Source organism: Pecten maximus, chromosome 9 (genome assembly GCF_902652985.1).
Source record: "Pecten maximus chromosome 9, xPecMax1.1, whole genome shotgun sequence".
NCBI classification, from domain to species: domain Eukaryota; kingdom Metazoa; phylum Mollusca; class Bivalvia; order Pectinida; family Pectinidae; genus Pecten; species Pecten maximus.
In genome coordinates this window covers 24,176,160-24,194,419 of record NC_047023.1, presented here as the reverse complement: position 1 = coordinate 24,194,419, position 18,260 = coordinate 24,176,160, and the positions used below count along the sequence as shown (strand labels likewise).

The window sequence follows — 18,260 nt, the reverse complement described above, 5'->3', positions numbered from 1 at the left end:
TATGTGTGGTACATTAGGGTGTGGTACGTTTATATGTGGTACTTTAGGGTGTGGTCTTTTTATGTGTGGTACTTAGGGTGTGGTACGTTTATGTGTGGTACATTAGGGTGTGGTACGTTTATGTGTGGTACCTAAGGGTGTGGTATTTTTATGTGTGATACCTTCAGGTGTAGTATTTTTATGTGTGGTAGCGGTTGATGTCTTGTACGTTTATTTATCTAAAAACAAAGAAGGCATATTTTTCTATTTTTTTCTTTCATTTATTTAAATAAAAAGTTGCGACGAAATAAAAATGTGCAATGATGACAAAAATCAAAATCAATTAACAATGATATCTACAGGCTGTGACAGTTGCCATACAAACAGTAGAAAAAGCACACACACACACACACAGAAATGATTTGGCACAATATACAACGTAGCACTAGGTGCTGTAATGGAGCAATACTGATGAGGTGACATGTATGTATGATAACAAGCGTATACAATATATAAACAGATCAGATCCCATTTCCCGTTATAAGTTACAGCTCTGGAATACAGAGACACAAATAACAATTAAAATCAAATTTGGATATATTCATGTTCTATATAACATATATGTCAATCAAATCCTATGATAATTATAGATACCGTGTGTTTTTTGTCTTTCGTTCCATGAGCTCCAAATTTTCTTAAATATAGATACGAATCTGTTTAAAAGGAATAAGTTAGAAATACGAAGCGTTTGTAGAGAATTGAGACCTAATATTTATATTTATATATACATGTACAGCGATATGTTTGATCACCGGCTGATTGTGTCAACAACTGGAAGACAGACAGTAGTCGTTAGTGACTGAACCAGGTTAGTGTTAAAGTATTCGTTAAAAACAATTTAACGAACACGTAGTCAGATCATATGTATACAGTATATATCTCGAGTTATAAATTACACCCGATGTGATTATCCTACTCTTTATATAATGTTGAAATTGAAAACGCCGTCATATTGTAAACGTATCTCTCTCTCTTAATCGACTCGTTCATCTTCCTAACAACCAGATATAATTTGTCAATCCACCAGATGATACTATTGTAGCAGATATAAATTAAGCGAAACTATGGCAAGACTAACACAACTAAAACATAATACGTGCGTTACATTATTAATAGTACATACATATTGCAGTGACAACCGACTTAAACGTCCAAAATTGCTTTCAAACTCCGAGACATCCATCTATACATTATCAGATTATTATTAAAACATGTATTTTTCTATAATGTACTATTTTTTGTTTTCCGCTTTTCTGCCGATTACAAATATTATGCATGCACAACAACGACTGATTTTGATTTAATGAACATATGACTATATTACAACATACAAGGATTTCTTAATGATGTGTTCAATACCAGTATCTACGGCTGGTAACGACGACAGTCACTTATTGTAGAGTCAACACAACCAGGAAATGTATTATGAGGTTGTGTGGGAATATGGTGTGTTGCACGTGATTTTTGTGAGAATATGGTGTGTTAGACGTGATTTATGTGGGAATATGGTGTGTTACACGTGATTTATGTGGGAATATGGTGTGTTGCACGTGGTTTGTGTGGAATATGGTGTGTTACACGTGATTTATGTAGGAATATGGTGTGAAACACGATATTTGTGTGGGAATATGGTGTGTTACACGTGATTTATGTGGGAATATGGTGTGTTACACGTGATTTATGTGGGAATACGATGTGTAACACGTGATGTATGTGGGAATATTGTGTGTTACACGTGGTTTATGTGTGAATATGGTGTGTTACACGTGATTTATGTGGGCATATGGTGTATTACACGTGATTTATGTGGGAATATGGTGTGATACACGTGATTTGTGCGGGAATATGGTGTGTTACATGTGATTTGTGTGGGAATATGGTGCGGTACACCTGTTTTGTATGGTAGTATACCGGTATGGCAGTAGAAGGTACATTAATATCTACTGTGACAATCTAATCTCGTGATACGTCGAGTACCATGTGGTAATGTAGTAAATAAATATGACTGACTAGTTCACAGTACCCTGTTACGGGAAACTTCCAGTTGTAAAATCTTTAGCTAGTGATATTATCACTTCATACATAACCAGGTTTCTAGCAGCTGATGCAACTGTCATATCAGATACCCACAACGCGGTAGTGCCATTTCATCAAAACACTACTTACGAGTCTGTGTCTATTCACAACACATTTAAAACATGTAATATTGACTCATATAATGACGATATCTAGTTTATTGCTGACTGAAAACAACTGGAAGCCAGCCACAAGTAAAATCTCCACACATGTTTCATCGTTCCACATCGTTGAATCGGGAATAGATCCATACAACGAGGGGGCCATGGCGGGAACTTGGCGATATAATCCGAGACACTGGGAATTACCATTGGCGATACTGATCCAATCTACGTTCACGGTAGGATGACGTATCGAAGGGCTGAGGAATTCCTTGGTTACCTCAGTCTTCATATAAAACAGATATACGGTATCCAAAGAAGCAGAAACGTCCAACTCTCGTATCGGAATGTCGCACAACTATTACTTTGCCCTGAAAAAGGAAACAAGTTTAATTGATATGATCTTACAGGAAGGTAAATAATACGCTGTACTATATCATCGGTATATTTATATGTCGTAATTGATACATGGTTACTGTATGTAGAGGTCAAAGCACATTCTGATGTGTTTTATGATTATGTTATTAGTGACTGAATTGACAATATTAATGTTTTTTTTATATAGAGATCTTCACCATATACAGCGTCATCAATATACATAATGTAACTCCTTTTTTTACAAACCAACATGCATCGCTTGACCAGATAGAGTTGATATATCTCTTTACGTATATGTACATAGTCATTTAACTGAGAATGAAATCAATACAATATCCAAAGGATTGAAACAAAACATCGTTTGACTCTAACGATATATCAAATGTCGAACCGGAATTTTTTTTAACACTTTTGACTGTCTTATCTGCTACTGCAAGACCTCTTGTTAGACATGTAGGAAACTTAGCTAGCCACGACCAGTCATTAAATATGCCTATACAGGTAGATTTTAAACTGTGTTTGATCGCCAGAAAGACATTTTTGAAGATTGGTTATGGACTAGCTTAGTTTCCGAGTCCCGAAATGTCTCAAAAGAGCCCTTGCAGTAGAGGAATAGACAGTCAAACGTTTAAAATGCTGTTCCGCTACGACAGTAGCTATGCTGTGGGGTGAACGTTATTTCCTATGAAACACTCTTTAAATAGGTAGATGATGGTGATTAGTGCTTATTGTGTGGATTCATAAATGAATGAGATACAATGTTAAATGCATATCACTTTAAAATCAATAATATACATAGATATGATTTGCGTTTCAGGCAGCAAACCAACTGGTGGAAATTTAATTCTGGAGTGAAACTAGTGTATGACTGACCGGATACAACACGGGCATGTTTAGATATTAACAGGAACGTGTATAACATCAAGGTGAGTATTTAATAGAGTACACACCGGTGTATCAACGACGTTATGGGATAACATGCAATTTTCAGCCAATGAAAATGCTTGTTACAAGCAAGATTAAATACCAATAACAACAAAATCATTACCGCATTGATGCTATTTGCAAGAAGCGTTATAATTTCAATGGTGAAATAATGCTGTCAAAGATCAACCAGAACCGTTACTACATGTATCAAGGCTTACTTTTGAAGCAGAATCATTGGTTGTTTTGCTATAAATATGCAATATGACTTAAAACATTCCAATAAATCGTAAACATTGTCAGGGTTTGGTTTGTTTGGTTTGTTTTTGTTTAACGTCCTATTAACAGCCAGGGTCATTTTAAGGACGTGCCAGGTTTGGAGGTGGAGGAAAGCCAGAGTACCCGGAGAAAAACCATCGGCCTACGGTCAGTGCCTGGCAACTGCCCCACGTAGGTTTCGAACTCGCGACCTAGAGGTGGAAGGCTAGCGTTAAAGTGTCGGGACACCTTAACCACTCGGCCACCGCGGCCCCCCATTGTCAGGGAGTAATGGTGTTTGGTACAACAATAGGGCGGATGCATTGTATGTCTAGTGTGACATCATTATCACAGGGAACCAAACTTTGAAGTATTCTATTTTCCTCGCTGTAAATACAATTCACACAAACGTGTATACATTACATATGTACGGTGTTGATAGTTTCTAACAGTAAAACACATCGTCGCTCTGACATACTATTGAAACGTATGCAGTGATCAACAAGAAGCCATTAAAATGACGGATGCAAAACGTTGTATGCATATAACAAGGAACCTTTCAATACATGGGCATGCCATGTCAAAACATAACATAAAACAAACAAGAACATTTCATTGACAATCATTCCGTGGGTATATGTATATATAACATTTACACAAATGATAAATTACCTGGGTTTGAAATTCCACCGTTTGCTAATTGTAGAAACAAGTAAAAGTGTATACATGTACGATATAAAGATTTATACGTGTCTTGTTCAGTAGTTAACTACTAGTTGTCGGTGTTATTTGTAAGTGTATCTATCTATATATATATATAATGCCAAATTTTATAGTGACATTTCAAATGTCATATACGTTTGTACTAGTTATGGGGATCAGTTAACGAAAACAAATTAAACATAGGCATATATAATGATGTATAGTGTATTAAGTAAATTGAAAACATATGTATGTGTGTTACCTTCAGATTTACAGTACAAGTGTACCTAGATACTGATTTTTAAAAAATTCAATAAAATATCATATGATTCCCCGTTATCAGACGCTCACATAAACATCTTATTTACACATATAAAATGTTTTGATGCAAACCTTCTGTGCCCGGTGAAGTTAAGATGTATGTAGGTCCGTCAACCCTATTAACATATGTAAAATGTTTTGATACAAACATAAATTGATTGATTCAATGTATACAAACCTTCTGTGCCCGGTGGGTTTAAGGTGTATGTAGGTCCGTCGGGCGGATTTTTATCCGATATCACAGCTCTACTATTGGTAGTTGTACTGATCAGGACCGATGACGAACTGCGAGTTGTCGCCCCTGTAGTGGTACTGGTGAAATCAGTAAACGTCGTTGTCGGTTTAGGTTTCAACGGCAATGGCGTAGTGATCCGGATTTCTAAAATAAGCAACCATCAAGTAATATTTGTATTTACTCTGGGGACAATACATTATTGAAGAAGGGTAGAATATGTGTTTCTTAAAACAATCACTTCCTATAAACATAAAGATTTTAAATGAAAACAAGATAAGTACTTTATGACGCACAGTGCTTATACATATTAGTTACCTTTTAAAAATATAGTCCTGTTGGCTGATCCTAGGACGTTACTAGCATAACATGTGTAAACACCAAAGTCATTGGGGTTCAAGTCCCGTATCTCCAGACTTAAGAGTATAGTGTTTTCATCCCTCTGAAACACGATCGGCTCGTATTTCCAAGTTCTCTCCTCGATATCAATACCATTGTACCTCCAGACCGCGACCTCCATAGGGAAGCCAGTGATAACACATTCTAGGGCAGTGCTTTTGCCAACTTTCTGACTTAGAGTGTCGACCCCGATATCAATTTCTGGGGCAACTGGAAAAAGAAAAAAGGAAATTTTCTGTTAGAACTGTACGCCAAGTCATACGCACGAATATGTTCCCTATAAAAAGATAAACTTGTTTTTATTATTGACTACTTGGAAATACATGTTTTTACATTTCTATCATATATTATAGTTAAAAAGGGGTTCCCGTGTATGTTCACCCAAGTTTTGTTCCCCATGAAAATATTCAATATTTTCTATTTTTTCTGGATGGCTGAATTTATGAGCTTTGCGTTAATAACGCATTTGTAAAGAAACTCGCAGCATATGTAATAAAATGACAAGGTGTTTTTTTTCGGATTCAGTTTGAACTTAATTTTATTCAATTAATAGCAGTGCCAAAATTAATGATAGATAAAATACGACATGGATGACCTTGGTAATGTACTATACAACTTCTTGTATTTCTGAATTTTTATTTTATTAATGTAGCCTCATTTATATTCTCAAGAGTACAAACTGCGATTAAAAAACTGCAATTTTATGATTCCAAGCAAATGTGAACACAGGATTTAATATACGATGCACGTACATAGCTGGTCTCAAGAGAGGAAGTGTTAGTAGCAACAAATACATTTACATATGTAAGTTTATTCAATCCACAATAAATCAAATATTAGTCACCATATATTCCAAGTAGAGATGGGTCGGATGTGTAGCTCTTACAAGCGTGAAAACTTACATTGAACATCAACTTTGATAGCAATGGTATCCGCTGGTTCCACATCGTTACGGGCGACACACTCGTACGTTCCGGCTTGGTCACGTGTAACGTTTGTAACTAATAGGCGGTCGTTATTTCCGGTTCCTAGATCTGGATAGATAAAAAAACGAATTTTAATACATCTCCTAAATCAGCAGTCACAAAATTATATGATAAGAATGATTCTTTCAATTTCTCTAATGTACTTGTCAAAGTTTGTCGAAGGCCGAGTTAAATAGAACATCGGTCGATTACCAGTACCGAGGGTCAAGAAAATAATTCGCCGGGTTTGTCCCAACAACGAGGGGGAGAGTTCTGACTGTTGACTGATTAGGCATGAAACAACTGTGTTTTTACCTGAATAATCCAAAGATTTCACGTATATGCTATCTTAGTAGGCGTAGGATCGCGTAAACATTCTTCAGTAAACTGTTAATTTCGGCTTTGGCGCATTTTCGAACTCCAACGTTTACGTTTCTTTGGCCTCACAGTAAGCATTCATACAGACCCTTTTATGACATTCTATGTGGTAGCCCAATCCCTGTTATCAATTCGATACATTAAACCCTGATTGTATATTTCTTCGTACCTTTCTGTAAATGTATACAATATCAATTAAATATTGTTACAAAAATACAGCAAAACCTAGTTCAATCTATCAAAACTAGGAGTCCTCTGATTCTGTTTGTAACAACCGATCACTGTTTACCTACATGAATGACATGTGGCCTGACTATAAATATACAATCTATTCATCGTGTTGACAAGTAAATATTATTTTTATGTCTAAAGCGCTGCAGCAGCGGTGTCTATCATTTAAATAGACACCCTTTGTTCCGATTGGAGTATACGGTGTAGCTGGCAATATGCAATCACCACCAAGAAGTCCATCAAAATAAGTGAATCTTGTAATTACGCCGAGTAGGCAAATTTGGAGTTCACAGGCATTCCATGCCTTGTAAAGTGCACTTGTCCAGACAAAGTCTGTCTCATCTTTAAATTCGAGTCTGTCTGAAGTAGCAATTTAACCGATTGAAGAAGTAATGTTGATTGCCCCAATACCAGCCAGCCGCCGACTGCCATTTTGTACCGGTACAATGACCAAAGCCTAAACTTAGTTACTCATTCCCCAATGATTAATCTTGTTGGATTGAATGTATACGATTCGACGTAATAGTACCCAAAATAATGTCTGCTTACATCCTCCACGGTAATTCCTCCTCTTATGGGAATTATATTACTGATGTTTAACAAATCTGGCTAACTACTCAACTTTAGCTTCATGTATGTTTAGTGCCGATTTGAATTTCTGTTTAGCTGACTTTTGAAGTAATTTTTCATTCGTGTGATATTGTATATGCCATATACACATTCCAATCCAAATTCCAAAACACGAATTGATCGATTGCGTTTCGCTTTTGCCAAGTATGAAATATAAATGTTCATTCCGTTTCCAACCTCTATGTACATGTATTATCCCAATACATACATAATTACGGTGGCCGGTTTCATAACAAACCAACAATAATCGATTCTTTCGTTCCAGACAATCCAGGGCCCGAGTGTATCTCTACGTTTGGGGCATTAGTCAATGTTTTCGCTACATTTATTATGCAGTTGGCAGTGACCAATTTCAAAATTCGATTCTAAATCAATGTTAAAACAGTGATTTGTCGATCCTTTATAGATAACATGGTCGATGTCACTGAGCGAAGCTAATCCAAAACAGTGAAAACTGCAAGAATTCAAGATTTATTTATTTGTGCGAAACAAGAGGTCATACATTTACAGGAACTGCAATACAATATAATTGACACCACCACTTTCTAAATATCAAAGTCATTCTAAACAGAAATAGTAAGACACAATTATCATCATATCATCTCCCCGTTAGGGTTCCCATGCTGCATTTGCAAACCATACATATTGCTGTCATATCGACTATAACAACATTAAAGCCACTGTTCATTACTTTTATTTACATTGTCTTACCATTTTCATTAACTTGAAAAAACCAAAACAAACTGAACCAACAAAAAAGTTCCCGCCTTTTTTAATGTCACATGACCCACTAGGTGTTATAGCCTGAGGCGCTGGGTGTTATAGGCGTATGGTGGCAACTGCCTCTTAACATTGTGTCAATGGGAAAATGCGGAGCAAATGTGAATATATATCTGTGAGCGCAAACTTAGTACACAAGTTTATAGTTGTTTGTAGTTACAGTCTACATGATATACAGATCTATAAATATCCAGCTATCTTTAGATAGAGTCGATACGACTATGATACACAGTGAGTTATACCATTATTTAATACAGTGGTGTAGTATTTACAATAACCGTTGTCGAACTTCAACGAAACTAAATACATAAAGAATTGATTGAATCAGCTGTCTTAATACACAACAGTGACCAGGGGTAGGCCATAACATTTAACATTTCTCAAATAATATGTTTATATATAATCGGTCACAGTCACCTACACATATATCCTGCTGGCGTATATCTTACACTTGTTAACAAAGAGAAAGCGATATCATAGTGATATCATTATTTCACAATTATTTCACTGAACCCTGAACAAACCTATTCTAGTCATCACTTTAGTACATCAAATGGGTGATACCGTGAACAAAATAGATCAATATTTATTAAGTATTACTGCATGTTTTGTATTGTTCTTTGTCAGTTACATGCAACATACTTATAATAACGCAAATGCCGAGTGATGCCTCCAAGATCAAATACTATTAATTTACGTGGCCAGGTGAACTATCAAGGTGTGCAAAGGCAATCAATGTTGTGTTATTGGACAAGATACCCTCTCCCCATCGTGTCTAGCCCTCCCGACTGTGTCCACCGATATCTCATGTATATTTCTTAAATATTCTTGTACAAAGTAACGCTTGTCAAGTAAAGCATGCGAGCTAATTTGAGATTACATGTCATAGCCAACTCCGATGGTATATGCTAATACATACATATCTTACTTGTTTTAGCATTTGGGGTGTCCTTTTGTTTTCGGTACCACGTGATCTCTGGGTGCGGTACACCGGTAGCATTACATACTAATTCCAGGTCTGATCCTTCCCGTACAACCATGTCCCTACTGGAATACTCTGTCAGTATCTTCGGAGACACTGAAATGTAAAGTATTCAACTTAATACATAAAACACATATCTCTTGGGTTGTAACAAGCATTCTCATTGGCTTAAACATTACCTCATCAGCCCATACCGTAAAAACGATTATGACGTCGATTTTGATTGGCTGATAAAGCGGCGTAATACTTTCTAAAAGAAAAGAGTTAATCAATAAAAGTAGATGTCCAGAAGGATTGTGTAAACCAGATTAAATAGTTTAAATAGGTTAACACGAACCTATAAGTTGAATGTTTAGATCATGTAGAGGCTAGAAAATAAGATATATCCGGATCCTTAACGACTATTCTAACAAACAAATCAAATTCAAACAAATTCAAAGTTTTTTTATATTGTTAGTTTAAGGTTGCAGGCTAGATATGTATGTTGAAGGCAGGAACCTAAGATTTAAGAGATGTTTTTTACGCAATTAGTTTGGTATGTCAACGATGCATGTTTTAAAAAAATGCAGTGTTTATGTCAACAGTTTCCATTGAGACTCTTATCTAAAGGGCGTGACGATGTCATTGAATGCTGAGTATTAAAACACTTAGTTTACCACTTGACACAACCACACACCAATTACCGTTCTCAAAGATAGATCATTTAACTGCTTATACTTACACAATTTGTTAAAAAAGACTGCTGGTTATAATGGAAAATTTCTCATTTTATCATTTCTTGCATGGCGTCTTTAATAAACAAGTGACATGCATATATGTTTATATTACTGAAAGATAAGCTCAATGTTTTAGTACATGTATATAACTGCAGCCTTGATGCTAGCTAACTGCTATGTACACCGATCGAGATTAAGAACATTAACGTTGATATTATATACATTTAAACATCATTATCTGGAACTTTGATGACTCGAAGATTTTTTAACTCGAGGTAAAATTTCAGTTCCAGCGGTTTAAATCATGTATACGATATACACAGTTACTTCGAATACTATCTCGTTTTAACGACTTTGAGATAACGAGGTTCGACTGTATCTCGCATTTCCGAGAGTTCAGATTTATCCCCACACTATGTTACATTGAGCACAGTCGTCTGTATCAGGTTAGTACATGTATTTATAGAAAACAATAGCCACTACTATTACTACATCAACGAGGTGTAACATTAGAAGATCGGACGATGCGTCGAATGTGGAACGGAAACATGCTATCTCTCTTAGAGTTGTTTTTAAAACGGACAGTTTGATTGGTCGACAATTATAATTAGCATTGTTTACAAAGCTGTCTAGCAATTAGATTGCCTGTTGCAAAATCCCTCTAACATATATATAGTATAGCCAATACCGTTCCACAGTCGATGCATCTTCGGCTATCATGACCGCTTTTGATCCATTTTGCCATCTTTAAATCATTGTCACACGACCAAAGAATAACATCCGTTGATATATATTTGTTTCTAAACCAAGATACGTTACTATCGTTTGTGTGCATTATATATTTTAGTCGGATTGGACTTTAATTAAAAGTGAATCAGAGCTCACCCCTCTTCCGACTTTTCAAGTGTTACACCTTGTTGATATACAGTAGTAGGAGAACGGTTATTTTTACTAACTAGACGCCTGTGAACTGAATAAGGTTACTTACGTAAAACGTTGAGCGTTGCCACCTTGACCTGTGCCGGGCTGGTGGCCAGTTTACACTTGTAGTCCCCGCGGTCACTGTATTTGACTTGCTCAATACGTAGATTCCAGTCATCCTCGTACGGACTACGCAGACTTATCCTTTCATCCGTCGTTCGTGTGTCTTTGTTCATTGTCAAAAGAACTCCTGACGGTCCGATCCATAACACCTGTTTAAGCGAAAAAGAATATTTTCTAAATCTCGAGGAAAAATGTATAACAATGCAGAACAATTTTTAAAAATGTATGGATTATGGAAGAATCTTTCAGTACTAGAAACACTGTCTTATACACGCTACATAATTGAAATATGGTTGATAGTTCTCATCAAATATTGATAGAACTGCTAGTGCTGTACCTGTATATACATGTACAAATGGTGGTGTGTTAATATATAATTACACTCGAACCTCGTTATCCCGATGTCAATGGGGACATTAAACAGCAATTATACGAGTATTCGAAGTAACCGATATATTTAACATAGTGTTTACCGTCGATATTCGACTGTACATTTTTTTTAATAAAATCCTATATAATGATATTTTGATACATATTTGTCACGAGAATATTCTATAAAGTGAGATTTGACAGTACATTTAATTTGTTACAACTGTTCTATTTAATGATATATGACTTTACATTTGTTACGAGAGTTCTGTATAATGATATTTGACTGTACATTTGTTACCATAGTGATGTGTTTTATTTGTGACATGAACACCGTATTATTATCATATTTACAGGATGACAACCGTCTCCGGTTAACATTTACAGTTCTAAGTGGGTGTTTCCCTTTTTGGCGACAACTTAATTGTTTTACAAGTGGTATGTCGTGTTTACCGTCATACGTGGTATTGAACGTCAACTTTGAAGGCTGGGGCGGAACCATAGTGTCTTCTTTACATTCAGTTCGTTATATTCATTTTATTTTGCATTTTTGCAACAACAGTATCAGTATACGTGAAGTCATAATAATGTCTATTCATATTTCGAAGTCCAACCAATGCCGGGAAATAGGGTCGACATACAATAAATGTAGTAATTCAACTATTTTCTTTCAGCATTGTATAAATCTTCTATGTAAATAATATATGAATTATCATAATAGCAGCGATGGAAATATATACTAGTAAAGCAAAACAAACTTTGTGGAATTAAATATGTGTATTAATTGTGTAACTAGCGATGATGTGAATTATTGGTTCCCAGTAATGAGTAATTCACCCAACTATTTATAGAACAGTATCGTTAACATACGGTTGGACGCATTTTGCAATCAACACTCACAAACCGTTATGTCCTGATGTGTACCACTAATGGTGACTCTTATATTGGAATAATACATTGTAAATCTTACATCCAAGAACGAAGAGTTAGAAGATATCAATAGCGATACCAAATATAAAATATTAACATGTTATGCTCATAAAATCTAAATATGCGTCAAACATATGGAAAGCAACATATGGTATGATAACGTCGGGGATACCAAGGCCAGTGAAGATGGGTAAATCGATTGGGTCATTATGGGTTTACCCCAAGGACATGGCGACCACATACCGATTATGTGGACTTTCCACTTGGTTTGACCTTTACGTGAACATTTAGGAAACCACGACGTGCGGACCATGATTCACCGTTCGGCAGACTAATCTTTCACATCAGTATAAAGTTTTGGATCAGATGGAAATATGGATTTTTTGTGGCAAAATTATTTGATTTTCAAGAATAAATAAGCTGCGGAGGGATAATCACTATTCCTCAAGAACCAAGATATTGTATTCATAGAAAATAATCATTTCGAATATAAGTACATTGTACAAAATGTATACAAGATGACAATGCTTTGGACATCCAGATCCTCGCGCCAGCCACAGTTTCTGGGGGGTCTGTTTGTGACTTCCTCTACACACTAGGAAATCTAACACATCAAATAACAAGTTCTATCAAATTGGGGGATTATATCCTAATTATAGATGTTTGATAAGGAAGCTTGAATTTGTCGACAGAGCCTGATTGATCATGCCCTGACATCGGGAAGCAGAAAGCAAATAAAGAACTGTGCAGATTAAAGTCAACTTTAAAACGTTTATACTATTCTTGTAACATTGTTGTAATTAATTACTTTAGCTAAATCTATTTCTAATATCTATACACTGAAACGCTTTAATTGTCCTACTGTCAACTATATAACTCAAGGATCAGAGACTGTAAAGTAGGAAATGAAATACAAGGAAGGCCAGGCGGATGACCACACCTGAGAAAGAGTAATTGATTTCCTATAATAACAGATGGTACCGGAGTCGTTATGAAATAGGAGGAGATGTTGTAATGTTTCAAGAGGAGTCCGGCAGGGCTACGTGTTGATAAAAGGTTTGTCACAAACTGACTTATTGTATTTTAGACAGATATCACCTTGGCCTAAAATGTAATATTGAATGAGTTAGAGCTCCTCTGACTATATATCTCAATATTTATTAGGAACCCTGATGACTTCACTTCCGTTTGCATTGGATGTACAAAAAAACAATTCCGTTTTATTCCTTACTTGGTATAATGCATCTACAAAGCTCTTTCTTGGAACCCACGGAATGTATCAATGGACTAATTAAATGACAAATCAAAACCAACTCTCGAAATTATGTATTGTGGGTTCTTTAAATTGATAAAAACAGACCATCCATATTACTTTTCTATTTGATGAGAGTTTCAGTGTGGGAAAATAACTGTTTTGATATAGGATCTCTAGGGAATAAAAGTCATCTTAAAATGCTTGCGTCACTGAGGCAGGCTATGCCAATTACTTCGAAATTTAACGAGCTTTTTAGATTATTTAAAAGATGATGTTTCTTGAATTTTTAAAATGTAGGAATCTGTCTAAAGGAAAATACCGACGAGCCAAGTTATTTAGAAAATGTCTCAAGATTTTATGTTTTTGACAACAAAACCATACATCTGCAATCTTTTCATCATGACGTAGGTCGCGCAATCTCTTCATTATGGGGCAAGTAAAACATGTGGTTTATTTCACAGGAGGGCTGCATAACGGTGTGAAACACATCTTCTGATGGCATATCTCATATCTTCGATAACCCTTTACAAATTGAGCATCGACTGCTGAATCGCTATAAATCATCAGAAAGACATTTCACGCAGCTACTTTTCGGAATGTTTGTATGAAAGCATGTAATCTAGTCCCTTTGAAATTTTATATTAATTGTATATTATGATTATGTAAGATTCTTGATTGCAATTCTGCGTCATTTGAAGATTTCTCGTGGAACATGAAGCTATAAACATTGGTCTACTATGCTCTCCTATATTCATCGATATATTTTGAGAATATCATACCAAAATTGTTGCTAGAATGTTGTAAATGAAACCTGCCTTTTCTCCACATGACAAAACATGACAGAGTGAAACAGATTCAAGCTTGCAAATCCAGTTTTTTGATTTCCCTACACTATACAACTTCATGCATATCTTAATTTTACAAGAAAGGCGAACGACGTCACTAGCACTTTATTAGGTATAATTTCGATTAAGACCAGGATAGGATACACATAATCGTGAGAATAATTGAGTAAATAAACACTACAGATCCTTCAGCATCAACCGTTTACCTAGATCTTTAGTTACAACTGACGTCGAAAACGAAACAAAAGATGTTCATAATTCCGGAACACCTGCTCCAATTATTATTGTACTATTCAGAGGCCTCCGTGTTAATATGAACCTTAATCCTTTTTTAAAATCTATTTTGAGAACTCTGATCTATTTACATGTTTGTGTTCAATGCTTGTTAATTCACTTCAGATAATATGTATATGCATATACTGGCCACCAGACCCTAAGTTCTTTTTATTAAGAACTGCCAAGCTAAATTCTAATACTAGATTATTTGCCCCTAGTTTCAGACATATCCTAGGGACCAAAGTCATGAAGCTAAATTTTACTTATAATTTTAATATTCTAGAGACAGGGGGTAGTCAAGTATATGCAGTATGATGGCATCTTCATGACTGTACCTGTTTTACTTTAATGATGATAAGAATGTTATTACATGGGAGCTACACTGATTTTATAACCTGAAAATTAGCATGGCAAATGGCCTCTGTTATGTAGCAAGTTTGTGTAGACTTTTGAACGTTAACTATACATGTTGATATCGAAACTGTATGTGGCATGTAAAGTCTACATCTGTCAAGATACAACGCAGGTGTCTAATTACTGTCAAGTTTATTTCAATATTTAACTTCTCTGTAGTGTGGTTTCAAACTTCCTCTGATATATACACACGGGTGTTTACCGTGTTAATAGATAAACTGCATACGGTACATTTCAACATAAACCGATTAAATGGCAAAAAGAGAATGCTAAAATCTGGCAGACTGTAAGCGATATCACCGAAACCAAAGAGTGTTAGAGGAATAATAATTATAGACCAGTACTCGGTTAACAAGATATAAGGCCGGGTAATATGGGGTCAGAGATAACCCTGACTTTCTTTACGTAATGCGTTTGATTGTCCTTAACTAAGTTAACCATACGCATGGCCTATATTCTGAACAATTGCACGGCTAATATGACCATTGTACGGTCACGTGCGAAATATTGAACACCTATGATGCTTCGAAATTTAGTCTTAATCTTTAAAGCATCCCAGTCAATCAGATCTCAACACTATCGGACGAAAGTCATGGCGACTTCTAGGCCTACAGAAAAGTCTAGATTACTGTAATTTTAATTGTAATAAGCCCGGTAGAACGGGGGTCGGTGATTAACCAGATATATAGCCCGGTAGTACGGGGTCAGTGATTAACCAGATACGGGTGTCAGTGATTAACCAGATATATAACCCGGTAGTACGGGGTCAGTGATTAACCAGATATATAGCCCGGTAGTACGGGGTCAGTGATTAACCAGATATATATCCCGGTAGTATGGGGTCAGTGAGTTACCAGATATATAACCCGGTAGTACGGGGTCGGTGGTTAACCAGATATGTAACCCGGTAGTATGGGGTCAGTGAGTTACCAGATATATAACCCGGCAGTACGGGGTCTGTGATTAACCAGATATATATCCCGGTAGTATGGGGTCAGTGAGTTACCAGATATATAACCCGGTAGTACGGGGTCAGTGATTAACCAGATATATAGCCCGGTAGTACGGGGTCAGTGATTAACCAGATATATATCCCGGTAGTATGGGGTCAGTGAGTTACCAGATATATAACCCGGCAGTACGGGGTCTGTGATTAACCAGATATGTAACCCGGTAGTACGGGGTCAGTGAGTTACCAGATATATATCCCGGTAGTACTGGGTCAGTGAGTTACCAGATATATAGCCGGGTTATACGGATCTCCATCGGGGCCTTCTTGCTGAAACCTCTAAGCGTCACCTTTCTGTTATGACACTTATTCGTAGGGATCATCCAACCATTCTGACCCCGAATGAGTGCACTCTTTGAACTGTAGCATCTTATCTCCTCCACAAAAACAACCTATCTAAATGTTAACCTGCGTACGTCAGATAAGGTTAGGCGATCAGCAGGGGTGTGTGTATAAAGTATGGGAAACAGAAATAATTTCATAGGATCGTTTGGTATAACAGATCAATATTCCCTGATATCCCATTCTTTAAACCACGCCGAATGATACCCTGCTATCTTATTTCTATCTAAAGATTCAACATTTGACAATATCATGCAGGTGCTTTAGCTATCTATAAAATCACCAACCATTCCCCTTAATGCGTTACTTCCATACACGAAGCTGTGTTCTACACATTACGTGAGAAAGCTTCATCATTTAGTTCGCCTCTGTAGGAGTTCCTAATCAATCAGCACGTATTTTGACTGATCGCCGAGAGACAACAGTCAGCAAGGATTTTACCTCAGTACGTGGGAAGGAGAACAATGCTAAGTTATAGCGTTTTAAACCCTAACAATTGGTGTTTATAGTTAATTAGAAATCGAAAGATTGTGTTATTTAACCTGAACACCAGATACCAGTATAAAAACGTGTTCATACATATGGCAGCTTAAATAATGACAAAAATGATGATTGAACAATGTCATATGTCTACACGGATATGATAAGATTGCGATATTTTGTGCATTTAGAAAATCAATTGATCAAATAGCGCACTGCTAAAGTGTAACAACACTATTAGGCCGTCAAAAATAAATGATGTCACAGTATAGAAAATTAATCTTTCACCCCCTTCCCTTATATGGATTTCAATTTTAATGCTTTTTGCATATTTTATTATAAATAGTGTTATCCAGAACCATGCCATTTTCGTTATCATTTTGTAGACAACATACAAACCTTTACTGCTACATGGATAGTCTGTTTAATATTTTACATTTGTTATATACGACGTAGTTACCCGAGTTCTTGGATCCTTGTTTTTCACTGTACAAGGCAGCACGGCCGTGTATCCCGCTATAATGTTAACTGTAATAGGATTCTGATCTAGGACAGGACCGCTGCCCCCGGTTACCACTGAAAACAAACGAAGACGTATGTGTACAACATGGAAAGAACATTTCTCAAGACTATCACTAAAAAGTACAAGAATCAGCACAGGTTGTAACTTGTAACAGGACGGACGACCTACAGTGCTGTAATCCCTCTACAGTATAATACTATAATAATACCAGGCGAACCAGTTGGACCGCATTTCTTATCAGTGATAGAAGTTACAGTGAACGTTGTGGTTTGTTTTAAATTATCTTCCCGTTTTTTTCATTAATGGTTAACCACATTCTCTCTTCACGTTGATGTTAGATATCCCTCCGATCATCCGATATCACAGGGCGGTTTTAGCATTACGTCACTTGAATTGATACTATGAGGGTAGGGGGGGGGGGGGGGGGGGGGGGGGGGGGGGGGGGGGGGGGGGGGGGGGGGGGGGGGGGGAGGGAGTATATGGAAATACAATAACGGAAATTGGGCTCGATTTTATCTTTTTTATAGTAGAAGCAAATGTTACTACAAGTCACTTCGCTAATATACTTCTGAATCACCTGGAATGACCTTTTCGCGTCTATGGCTGTAGGGCTGTTGACCTTAAATAGACCATTGTTTACACAGTAAACATACCACCATGC

General features: G+C 36.5%; 1 protein-coding gene across 4 annotated transcripts in view; it reads right to left on the bottom strand.

Annotated features, from left to right (window-relative positions):
• Window positions 1–244: 244 nt before the first annotated feature.
• Window positions 245–18,260, bottom strand: part of LOC117333827 (protein amalgam-like) — a 34,240-nt gene continuing 16,224 nt past the window's right edge. For 3 of the 4 annotated variants that reach the window (XM_033893242.1, XM_033893240.1, XM_033893241.1), the window contains 8 exons: window positions 17,537–17,652; window positions 11,101–11,305; window positions 9,343–9,492; window positions 6,333–6,464; window positions 5,350–5,640; window positions 4,978–5,178; window positions 4,449–4,472; window positions 245–2,587 (listed from right to left, as the gene is read on the bottom strand). In XM_033893242.1, the coding sequence (XP_033749133.1) occupies window positions 2,505–2,587; window positions 4,449–4,472; window positions 4,978–5,178; window positions 5,350–5,640; window positions 6,333–6,464; window positions 9,343–9,492; window positions 11,101–11,305; window positions 17,537–17,652 (1,202 nt within the window). In that variant the 3' untranslated portion in view covers window positions 245–2,504. The remainder of the gene's footprint in view (window positions 2,588–4,448; window positions 4,473–4,977; window positions 5,179–5,349; window positions 5,641–6,332; window positions 6,465–9,342; window positions 9,493–11,100; window positions 11,306–17,536; window positions 17,653–18,260) is intronic. The other variant, XM_033893243.1, reaches the window with a different exon arrangement.